This window comes from Oryctolagus cuniculus, chromosome 21 (assembly GCF_051225735.1).
Source record: "Oryctolagus cuniculus isolate XC-2025 breed Fujian yellow rabbit chromosome 21, ASM5122573v1, whole genome shotgun sequence".
NCBI lineage: Eukaryota > Metazoa > Chordata > Mammalia > Lagomorpha > Leporidae > Oryctolagus > Oryctolagus cuniculus.
In genome coordinates, this window is record NC_142887.1 from 31,997,169 (window position 1) to 32,009,174 (window position 12,006).

Here is a 12,006-nt window from a genome sequence, read left to right on the forward strand (position 1 = left end):
CACACAGAAACATAAAGTGAAAAATAATAGATGATTTTTTTAAATGATGATGAAATCAGATCAGATCTATTGTCATGTTTAATCCCAGTGAGAGTCAAGTTGGGAATTGATAATTTCTTCTTTTTTTTACAGAAGATCAGTTTAGTACGTATTAAGTAAAGATTTCAACAGTCTGCACCCCCATAGAAACACAAGGTGAAAAATACTGTTTGAGTACTCGTTATAGCATTAAATCCCAATGTACAGCACATTAAGGACAGAGATCCTACATGAGGAGTAAGTGCACAGTGACTCCTGTTGTTGACTTTACCAATTGACACTCCTGTCTATGGCATCAGTAATCTCCCTATGCTCCAGTCATGAGTTTCCAAGGCTATGGAAGCCCTCTGAGTTCTCCGACTCTTGTTTAGACAAGGTCATAGTCAAAGTGGAGGTTCTCTCCTCCCTTCAGAGAAAGGTACCTCCTTCTTTGAAGACCTGTTCTTTCCACTGGGATCTCACTCACAGAGATCTTTTTGCCAGAGTGTCTTGGCTTTCCATGCCTGAAATACTCTCATGGGCTTTTCAGCCAGATCCGAATGCCTTTAGGGCTGATTCTGAGGCCAGAGTGCTATTTAGGACATCTGCCATTCTATGAGTCTGCTGAGTATCTCACTTCCCATGTTGGATCACTCTCCCCTTTATTTATTCTATTGGTTAGTGTTAGCAGGTACTAGACTTGTTTATGTGCTTCCTTTGACTCTTAGTCCTTTCATTATGATCAATTGTGAACTGAAATTGATCACTTGGAATAGTGAGATGGCATTGGTACATGCCACCTTGATTCACCATCTCATTTCATTAGCTCCACACATTCACCAGGTCCTAACCTCCTGTTATTTCACCCCTCCCCCCCAGAGTCAGGTTTTTTCTGTTTCACTGAGGGCAAGCGCAGCTCTGAGGTCGTGTGCAGCTGTGAGGTGGCGCAGCTTTTACGTATGTCCAAAATGGTGCCTGCTCCTTGTCTTGCTCACCTTGGTGGGGTGGGTGGAGAGAGAGAAATTCGTCCATACCTGTCCCTTTTTTTTTCCCCTTTCCTCTAGTTAGCCTGGTGAACTTTCCCCAGCGGGGCTTCAAGCCTCATTTCCTCTAGGTTCTATCTGCCGTTTCCTGGCCAATGTCTCGGGTTACTGATGGTTTGCCTCACCTCCCCTTCCAGCACAGATTTGTAGACTCTGCGGTTGGGCTCTGGAGCTGTGGGCGTCCTTGCTCTCCCTGTAGGTCATCCGTGTTACATCCACTAGATCCAGAAGAGTTTCCTCTGCAATTTTTTCCCTGAGCCTTTCCCTGAAACTACAGTAACTCCACTTTTATTAAACTATCTTTTTCCAGACTATCAGTGTGCATCCTCACTATTCCGCCATCTCATACCTTACCATTTTACGTGCACCTGTGTATGTATAAGTAGGTATATTGGCTGGTGCTGTGGCTCACTAGGCCAATCCTCCACCTGTAGCACCGGCACCCTGGTTCTAGTCCTGGTTGGGGCGCCAGATTCTGTCCCAGTTGCTCCTCTTCCAGTCTAGCTCTCTGCTGTGGCCCAGGAGTGCAGTGGAGGATGGCCCAAGTGCTTGGGCCCTGCACCCACATGGGAGACAAGGAGGAAGCTCCTGGCTCTTGGCTTCAGATCGGCGCAGCGCACTGGCTGTAGCAGCCATTTGGGGGGTGAACCAACAGAAGGAAGACCTTTCTCTCTGTCTCTCTCTCTCTCATTGTCTAACTCTGCCTGTCAAAAATTAATTTATTAATTAATTAATTTAAAAAGTAGGTATAGCATAATAATTTCTCTATTTATCTGTTGATGCACACCTCAGTTGTTTCAGAACTTGGCTAGTCTGAATGATGCTGTGATGAACATGGGCATCTCCCTTCCTTTTTAACATTGTTTTTGAGAGCTGCTACTTACTTGCCTGTGACTAACTGGAAATACTTATCCCTCTTTCCCTGAAACTAGCCACTAGTTGATAAGACTTGGTTAATATTAGCTCATAACTTAAAGAAATATACAACTGACCAAAGGGAACTATTGCAGTGATATGTGTTTTATATATAGTTTCAAAGTTTTAGTTGTCCAGCCCTCTGTGGTTTGACTCAGTTAAGTGTGATGGCTACTTCTACAACATCTAATACTGTTTAGGGCTCAGAGAAGGGTTACTCCACTTGAGTAGCTTACATGCTTTTTGAGGCAAAACGTTGATACACAAAAATGGTATGTTTTATGAGCAATAATGAAGACTCTCTTAATCACTGCCAAGATTCTGAATTCCAGAGGAGAGAGACTGGTATAGAATTAAACTTTTGGGACAAGTGGAACATTGATTGGCGTTCTAAAAGTTGGTTTCCTACCAGGCATGTTTTTCTCCTTTTGTTAAATTACTGCTAATGAGCTTGCTTGTAACACATTAAGACTTATTGTTCATTGCTCCCAGAATCGCTGCATCTGTTGCAGTCCTACCAACATTGTCAGTGTTCTAATTCTGTATACTGGCCAACACTGAACATTCATTGAATTAAAAAGTCAATTTGACTGGTTAGAGAAAAGTCATATGTTAATTGTTTCAATTTAAAATTTAATCTAAATTAATTGAATTAAAATTTAATTTAAAAATTTTTAACCACTATTTGAATTTACCTCTAAAATATTGTCTGCATGTTGTTTATATATGTAAGAAGCAAAATAGACAGTGAAATAGAGACACATTTAGACTGACAAACATCAAAAAGAACTCTCATCTACTGCTTCCTTTCCCGTATGCCTCCAAAGGCTCTGGCTGGGCAGTCCAAAGCCATGAGCCAAAAAATTCAATCCTGGCCTCTCCCATGGGTGACAGGGACCAGCTCAGGCTACCACCTGTTGTTCCCAGATTGTGCAGAAGGAATTGGAACTTTGGTCTTTGACTTTTTACATGTTGAACTCTTCATTAGTGGAACAGTAAGCCTCTGACTATAATGTATATTAAAGATATGTTATTTCAAAAAATAAAAAAGGAAGGAGTGGAGAAGGAAAGGAAACATCATTATGTTTTTAGAATTGTATTTATGAACTACATTGAATCTATTCTCTTTATATTAATATCACATTAATGAAAATTGATGAGAATTGTGTTATAATGATTGCAATGCATTTGCTGTGACCCTGCGAATCTAATGTATTAATAAATCCCTTTTAAAATTAAAAAAAGAGTACCTGGAACAGAGGATGGAGCTGGGACTTGAACCCAGACACTTAGATATGGGATGCAGGCATCCTAACTGATGTGTTAACTGAACTTCTGCCCCTGGATTGATTATTTGCAAACTATGCAACAGATAAAGGGTTAATAACCAGAATCTACAAAGAGATCAAGAAACTCCACAAAAAGAAAACAAACAACCCACTTAAGAGATGGGCCAAGGACCTCAATAGATATTTATCAAAAGAGGAAATCCAAATGGCCAACAGGCACATGAAAAAATGTTCAAGGTCACTAGCAATCAGGGAAATGCAAATCAAAAGCACAATGAGGTTTCACCTCACCCCGGTTAGAATGGCTCACATACAGAAATCTACCAACAACAGATGCTGGCGAGGATGTGGGGAAAAAGGGACACTAACCCACTGTTGGTGGGAATGCAAACTGGTCAAGCTACTATGGAAGTCAGTCTGGAGATTCCTCAGAAACCTGAAGATAACCCTACCATTCAACCCAGCCATCCCACTCCTTGGGATTTAGCCAAAGGAATTTAAATTGATAAACAAAAAAGCGGTCTGCACCCTAATGTTTATTGCAGCTCAATTCACAATAGCCAAGACCTGGAACCAACCTAAATGCCCATCAACAGTAGACTGGATAAAGAAATTATGGGATATGTACTCTTTAGAATACTATACCGCAGTAAGAAACAACGAAATCCAGTCATTTGCAACAAAATAGAGGAATCTGGAACACATCATGCTGAGTGAAATAAGCCAGTCCCAAAGGGACAAATACCATATGTTCTCCCTGGTTGGTGACAACTGACTGAACACCAAAAAGGAAACCTGTTGAAGTGAAATGGACACTATGAGAAACGGTGACTTGATCAGCATAGCCCTGACTGTTAATGAACAACTTAATACATTATCCCTCTTAGAAATTTTTTTGTCTATTCTACTTAATACTACTGGTTTAATTCTGTAATTAATTCATAGTTATTCTTAAGTATTGAAATTTAACTGAAATGTGATCCCTGTTAAACATAAGAGTGGGAATAAGAGAGGGAAGAGATGTACAATTTGGGACATGCTCAAGCTGACTTGCCCCAAATGGTAGAGTTAGAAACATACCAGGGGATTCCAATTCAATCCCATCAAGGTGGCATTCACCAATGCCATCTCCCTAGTCCAAGTGATCAATTTCAGTTCACAATTGATCATAATGAAAGGACTAAGAGTCAAAGGGATCACATAAACAAGTCTAGTACCTGCTAATACTAACCGATAGAATAAACAAGGGGGAGAGCGATCAAATATGGGAAGCGAGATACTCAGCAGACTCATAGAATGGCAGATGTCCTAAACAGCACTCTGGCCTCAGAATCAGCCCTAAAGGCATTTGGATCCAGCTGAAAAGCCCATGAGAGTATTTCAGGCATGGAAAGCCAAGATACTATGGCGAAAAAAAAGACCTAAATGAAAGATCTCTGTGAGTGAGATCCCAGTGGAAAGAACAGGTCATCACAGAAGGAGGTACCTTTCTCTGAAGGGAGGAGAGAACCTCCACTTTGACTATGACCTTGTCTAAATAAGATAAGAGTCGGAGAACTCAGAGGGCTTCCATAGCCTTGGAAACTCATGATTGGAGCATAGGGAGATTACTGATGCCATAAACAGGAGTGTCAATTTGTAGAGTCAACAACAGGAGTCACTGTGTACTTACTCCTCATGTAGGATCTCTGTCCTTAATGTGCTGTACATTGAGATTTAATGCTATAACGAGTACTCAAACAGTATTTTTCACTTTGTGTTTCTATGGGGGTGCAAACTGTTGAAATCTTTACTTCATGTATACTAAACTGATCTTCTGTATATATAGAAAATTGAAAATGAACCTTGATAGGAATGGAAGGGGAGGGAGAGCGGGAAAGCGGAGGGTTTCAGTGGGAGGGAAGTCATGGGTGGGGGGAGCCAATGTAGTCCATAAGCTGTACTTTGGAAATCTATATTCATTAAAGTTAAAAAAAATCCTTCTAACTGTGGTTTGATAGCTTCATTTTACAGAAGGGGCCGGATTCGGTTTTGGAAGCTTTTTTTTTTTTTTGACAGGCAGAGTGGACAGTGAGAGAGAGAGACAGAGAGAAAGGTCTTCCTTTGCCGTTGGTTCACCCTCCAATGGCCGCCGCGGTCAGCGTGCTGCGGCTGGTGCACCGCGTTGATCCGAAGGCAGGAGCCAGGTGCTTCTCCTGGTCTCCCATGGGGTGCAGGGCCCAAGCACTTGGGCTATCCTCCACTGCATTCCCTGGCCACAGCAGAGAGCTGGCCTGGAAGAGGGGCAACCAGGACAGAATCCGGTGCCCCGACCAGGACTAGAATCCGGTGTGCCGGTGCCGCAAGGTGGGGGATTAGCCTTTTGAGCCACGGCGCCAGCTGCTATTTTTTTTTAATTTAAGGTTTATTCATTTATTTGTAAGGCAGAAATATAGAGAGAGGAGAAAGAATCTTACATCCACTGGTTCACTCCCCAAATGGCCCAAATCGCCAGGACTAGGCCAGGCCAAAGCCAGGAGCCAAGAGCTTCTTCTGGGTCTCCCATTTGGGTACAAGTGCCCAAGGACTTGGGCCATCTTTCTGGAAGGTTTTTTAAGGTCACAGAGATGGTGTCATTTGTCAAGCTTTTGACCAGGCCAAATTTCTCAATCCAGAAATTCAAATGTTATGGTTCCTGAAACTAGTAATTCTCTCACCAGGAGGTAGACTGTCCTTGTTTCACAAAGGAAGAATCAGGCTGAGGGCCAGAACCTGGTGCGCTGACCCCCATGTTTCCTGGAGTTTCGGCGGTAGCGCCCCTGTTCATATCCCTGACTGAAGCCTCCTGACCAGGCACTTGATTCCATGGCTCCTAGCCTTGAAACTAGTGACCTCATTACCATTCAGTACTTCATACTCTGTACTTGGAATGTGGAGTCTTCCAGTTTGTAAACTGCCCCTGCCCTGTGCTTGGCTCAGACAACTCAGCAAACTTCTCATTTTTTGAGATCAAATTGGTGTGGTCCTTCAGATCCTTGCCTGTCCAGCAAGTCAAGCACTTTCTTGTTAGTGTTCCCACAGAATCTTTCAACCTGTCTTGAGTAGACTCTAATAGGCAGAAGGCCATCTCTTTCTATAGTTCCTTTCTTTAGGAAAGGGCCCAGAGCCTCCTGAGTGTCTAATCAAACAGAGGAACGTGTCAGAGTGGAGGCTTCAGCCTGTCACAGAAACTGCAGGGGTAGTACTGAGCCAGCACTGCCCAGAGGTCATGCTGTGGTCCTGTCCTGTGTCCCAGAAGGCTCAGACACATCCTAGACCCTCCCCCTACACCACTCAAAAGGCTAATTTTTTTTCTTGCTTTATTGTGAGACACATGAATAAACACATAAAACAGCAGGGATCCTCTCGGGCTTTAAAAATAGCAAGGAAGGAGGAAATCCCAGAAACTTTTTTTTTTTTTCAGTTAGAAGATGTAAGAGCCTGGACCAAGAATGTGGAAAGCAGGTCAGTGTCAGCAGAGCTGAACCCCAGCTCCTTCTCTGTCCCCAGGGAGCCCTCCCCCAGCAAGCAACACACAGCAAGTAACTAGGGTGTCCTCCTTGCTTGCCCCCTTAGGGGACAACTGAGGAAACAGAAAGTAGCATCCGGTGTCCCTCTGACCCCTCCCCAGCTGCCCTGGGACCCATGCCCCCATACTTGGCATTTACTGACACCCATCCCAGCTCAGACCCTGGCCAACCCACAGGTGCCCAAAGTTTGCTGAGGAGGGTGTGAAACAGATCTTTCATTTGCAGTTGTCACTGGGGCCGTTTCTTGCTGCTTATCTGTCTGCTGGCCTGCTCTTCCAGCTGCATGGCCACACGCAAAGCCTTGATGACATCTGGAAGGAAGGGGCAGTGAGATACATGGGGTTAGCGGAGTCCCAGAGGCCCCCATTCACTCAGAGCAGAGCTGCCACCGCCACTTTGCCTGGGAGTCACAGAGGCCACCACAGTCCGCTGGCACCCATCCAGCTGCACCCACCTCGCAGAGCCGTGAAGTGCTTGGCTTGCTGGGCCAGGGCAGATTCCGCTTTGTTCACAAAAGTCTCCAGGTCATAGTCTGGCTGCTCGGTCATCTTGGAGAGCTCAAGCCAGCCTGGTCCTTGCTGTAACAACACAGGAAAGACCCTATCAACTCAGAAACAACCAAGCGACTTCTGCACATCATTCTTGGGGCTGTACATGCAACACAGATGCCTGCACAAGATGCCACCCCTCAAAGGTCAGCGTTGTGGCATAGCGGATAAGGAAGCTCCACTTCTGACCCAGCACCCTGCTGATGAGCCTGGCAAAGTAGCCAGAGGATGGTGCAAGTACGTGGGCCCCTGCACCCACACGGGAGACCCGAAGAAGCTCCAAGCTTCAGCTGTCTGTTGTGGACATTTGGGGAGTGAGCCAGCAGGTGGAAGATCTTTCAAATGAATTAATCAATCTTAAAAAAAAGACGCCACTCCTCTGTCCACAGCCCATATCCTGCCCCCTCCCCCTCTCTCCTGGGAAATCCTCAGCATGATCCATATTCTTCCTACTCAACTTGTCTCTAAGCCCTGTGTTGAATGAATGACATCACTGTTCTTCATGCCCAAGCCTGAAATCTGAGTGGCAGCTCTATTCTTTCACCTTGCTGGATATCAAAACCTGCCAATTCCATTCCCTAAATAGTGCTTGGGTCTTATCCCATGGCCAAGCACACATGGTCTAGGCACCAACATTTCTCTGGGATTCTTCCCAACTATTTCCTTACTTCTTCCACCTTTGCTCTTCCTTTCTAGTCCCCAGACCAGGACCCACACTGCGGCCACAGGAATGCATCCAAAGCTCTGACACAACCATGTCACCACTCTGCCAAACTGCTTCCAATGGCTTCTCCTCTCTCAGTAATGAAGTCTGGCCACTTGGCATAAACTACATACAAGACTCCAGCTTTAGGGCCCTGCTGCCCTTTCCACAGCGCTGACCCTCCGAGGGCTGTGCCAGGGTAGATCCCCAGCCCCTCTCCCAAGAGGGCCACCTCCCACCTGCACAATTTCCTTGAGCTCTTCCTTGGCCCTCTCTTCCAGCTCCCTGCTCTGAGTCGTGGCTTCATTAAAGCTGGACACCTGGGAAGACAGTTCATCCTCTTCATTGGAGAACTAAGGGAGCCAAGAGAAAGACAGTGTGGCCCAGTCCCCACCTCTGCAGGCCCCATTTCTGTCTTGCCTGTCCCCACCCTGCCCCTTACGTTGCTTGCAGTCCGGGCCCCCTTAGAGCTGGCTTCCATCTCTTCTGTTTCCATCTGAGTTAGCTTCTCTCCACTGGGCCCACTGTGGGGATTCAGTTCCTTGACGCTGAGGAAACAACAAGCTCTGGGATCCCACAGCAGCTCCCTGGTACCCACCACAGGAAGGCAGCCCCACCTGGGATACAAGGGGTAGAGGAGCACCTTTGCCTTCAGCCAAGGAGAAGTGGTGTAAAGATGAAGCCGATCTGGTTAAGAAATAGACACGGCTGATTCACCAAGGCCCAGAGAGGAAGGGACAGACCTGGCATCATGGCTGAAATCCCAAGCCTCAGATTTCTGAGTCACAGGACATAGCCGACACTGAGGTCCCCAAGCCTTCCCCCTTCCAGCATTGCCATTTCCTTCCCCGATGCCAGCCCACATCCTACCTGGCTATAGGTACTAGTACCTGTCTGCATAGCGGAGTGGGTTTAAAGTATTTTCACAGGAACTTACCCCTGGTGAGATCATGGCAATCTGCCAAAGAGGGTGAAGAATTAAAACTGCAGGCCTAAACCTCCTTCCCCAAAGCTGAAACCCGGTGGGGCAGGGGTTGTATAGTTCCGGTTCCTTATATTTACAGCTGCACCTGTGTGAGGATGAGGGGCCAAAGCTGTGTAACCCTTGCCTCACCCATCCTTCTAGCCAGATGTCCTTTGAACTCCCCGCGCATGCTAATGAGTTTCCTTCGGTGTGGGTTGATTTGCTAATGAGTTCCCCCCACCCCCGTGGTGTGGGTTGATTTGCTAATGAGTTTCCGGAGGTGTGGGCTGATTTGATAATGAGTTTCCCGCAGTGTGAGATGATTCGCTAAATGGTGGAATGTCTCTGAAAACCCTATAAAAACCCTGACCCTTGACTTCTCGGGGCTGCTCTGTTCCTGCGTGTTCAGAGAGCACCAGCATGCTGGTTTCAATAAACCCCTTGCTGATTGCAAGAGAGTGTCTCTTGGAGTCGTTCCTTGGGTGGTGGATGTTTCTCGACCCTAACAAGGGAAAGGATGGTTCGAGGCTGAAGATCACAGGGTGAGGGCACTAGACACCCTGCTCCCAGAGAGGCTGCCAAGACCCACAGTTAGATGAGAGCACTCAATAGCACCCAGGCTGTGCATACCCAGCTGGTAGGGAGAGGCTGTTCCCTGGAGGGAAGGGAGGGTAGACCTCACCTTGAAGGGTTTGGGGATAAAATGGGTGGAGGATGAAAAATCATTCAAAGCTGGAACCTCATGCTTTGGTCCGTTTTCTAGGCTGAAACCCAGTGAGCCTGAGGGAAGCCATGCAAGACAGGGCTTGGCTCTCCTGCTTACTCAGAGGCTTCTGAATTCTGAAACTCCCTTCTCACCAGGTAAGAGAGGAATGACCCCCCCACTCCACTGCCACCAAGAGCTGCACCTACACTCAGTAAAGGAGGTAGATCCTTTCCTTCCCACGTGGGTGGGCAACGAGGTGGGTGCTGAAGTCAGGTTAGAGCCTGGACTCCCCAGGCAGCCAGGTGCTGAGCCTCCTGCCCACAGACAGAACGAAATGTCTCTTTGGAAAGCAACTGTTTCCTCCTGCACCATCACCTCCAAAGCTACTGCACTCACCATGCAAGTCCTTGAGTTTTCCCTGATAAAGGAGTCCCTAAGCACCTGTGTCAGCTTGCTCTCACAGAACGGGGTATGAGCCTTGTTCTGTCCCAGGGCCCTATGCACTCCTGTGGAGCAAGAGCAGCAACAAGTGAGGTCCCTTCTTTCCTCCTGTGTAACCGCTCCCTCCCTTCCAGCAGAACTCCAAGGTAGCCCCTCCACACTCATCCCACTGCCTTCAGGGCCAGGAGACTCTTGTTAATTTCTGCACTCTCCATGCGGGTCTGCCGGTCAGCGCTAGAAGTGGCAGCACCTGGCTCATTCCCTGCCAGATCCACCAAAGAGAATTTGCCATGCATTCTCCCTTTGGCTCGAAGAAGAATCTGGAAGCAGGCATGGGACCAGGAGGAGTTGGAGATGGCAAATGTCTGCCCAGAGGTGCTATAGCAAGAGGACAAAGAAAGGCTATTGGCCGGTGCCGTGGCTCAGTAGGCTAATCCTCCGCCTTGCGGCGCTGGCATACGGGGTTCTAGTCCCGGTCGGGGCACCGGATTCTGTCCCGGTTGCCCCTCTTCCAAGCCAGCTCTCTGCTATGGCCCGGGAGTGCAGTGGAGGATGGCCCAAGTGCTTGGGCCCTGCACCCCATGGGAGACCAGGAGAAGCACCTGGCTCCTGCCTTCAGATCAGCACGGTGCGCTGGCCGTGGCGGCCACTGGAGGGTGAACCAACGGCAAAAGGAAGACCTTCCTCTCTCTCTCTCACTGTCCATTCGGCCTGTCAAAAAAAAAAAAGGCTATGAGCTTTTGGGGTCACCAGGCCCCCAGCACCCCAGAGTCCAGGCCACCTCAGTCTCTGGTGAGGGAGGGACCTGGCAGGACACTAAGAAGTCCTAAGTTCCTGTCCCAGACTTCATGCTGCTCTGCTTGGGCAGCAGCTCTCCCTCCAGACTAATCTGGCCTAACACATTTTCTTGACAGCCAGAATGGATTCAGTGTGAGGGCCTTGGCTAGACCTGGGGGCTCATGTGAACTTGCAGAAGGAAAGCAGTGTCCTGTGTCACACAGAGGACACGCAGGGAAGGGCGGGGGCTGTAATGAACCATCTGGTAAAGCTGACGGCCCTGCAGGGGACAGCACTCCTCCAGGGCCTCCGCAGCTGCTCAGCACCACAGTGGGCCATGCCTAAGGCCTTGATGGCAGTGTTCCCTACTTCTCACAGAGGAGTTACAGCTCCATTACTTCCAGCCAGGAACAGACCTAGAGCTCCTAACTTCCACCACAAAGGGATGAGAGAACAAGGAAAATCCCAGAGATGTCAGGAAACATGCCTCCAAGGTAATAGCCTGCAAACAAAGCCTTCTTTGGTAAGATGAAAGCATTCTCAGTTCTGATGAGCTCTGGACTTTGTAGCCTTTACCAAGCTGGGGGGAAGCCACACTCTAGAAGCAGAAATGGGCTCAGGGCTACCCTGCCACCTGAACCATGCGTTATCTGGCCCGTCCTCTTCCAGTGCTCTGACCTGCAGGTGCTGCCCATGTCAATCATCCTGATGACATCATCAGCGGAGTTGACCAGGTGCCCCTGCAGCCCCACCACCTGTGCCTGTTGCTTGCCATCTTCCAGCACACGCAGTTTGGCCTTCTTGTTGAGCAAGTCGAACAGCTGTGCCAGACAGGAAGCAGGAGACTGAGACCATAGTCACCCTACCCAACTCCTCCCTCCTACAGAGCCCCCATGGCAGCTGGACAAGGACAGAGAGAACCCAGGCTGACAGATCCCAGGCCAGCAGAGGGCATTATACTTGGGATCTGAACCAAGCTGCCTTGGTTTGAAGCAACTCTGCTACACTATCAGCTGTGCCAGCTTTGGCAAGTTATTTAACCACTCCAGCCTTG

The 12,006-nt window shown here is 47.8% G+C and overlaps 1 protein-coding gene and 1 long non-coding RNA gene across 8 annotated transcripts; one reads left to right on the forward strand and one right to left on the reverse strand.

The window, feature by feature from the left end:
• Window positions 1–6,630: 6,630 nt before the first annotated feature.
• Window positions 6,631–9,769, reverse strand: LOC108176293 (kinesin-like protein KIF2C). Of its 6 annotated transcripts, none has more exons than XM_089323456.1 (5): window positions 9,711–9,769; window positions 9,002–9,134; window positions 8,304–8,384; window positions 7,268–7,391; window positions 6,631–7,124 (listed from the first exon to the last, which is right to left on the reverse strand). In XM_089323456.1, exons 1-5 carry the CDS (start codon window positions 9,752–9,754, stop codon window positions 7,042–7,044), a joined length of 465 nt encoding a protein of 154 aa, XP_089179582.1. In that variant the 5' UTR covers window positions 9,755–9,769; the 3' UTR covers window positions 6,631–7,041. The 6 variants fall into 6 exon arrangements, with proteins under 6 accessions (XP_089179582.1, XP_089179580.1, XP_089179586.1 ...); XM_089323454.1 differs by having other exon boundaries at window positions 8,304–8,417; XM_089323460.1 differs by lacking the exon at window positions 9,711–9,769 and adding an exon at window positions 8,507–8,612 and having other exon boundaries at window positions 9,002–9,153.
• LOC149119902 (uncharacterized) lies at window positions 9,331–11,622 on the forward strand. 2 transcript variants are annotated; one of them, XR_016227363.1, is made up of 3 exons: window positions 9,331–9,665; window positions 9,792–9,889; window positions 11,331–11,622. It is a non-coding gene; the product is annotated as an uncharacterized LOC149119902 (long non-coding RNA). The 2 variants fall into 2 exon arrangements; XR_016227364.1 differs by having other exon boundaries at window positions 9,331–9,570.
• Window positions 11,623–12,006: the final 384 nt, after the last annotated feature.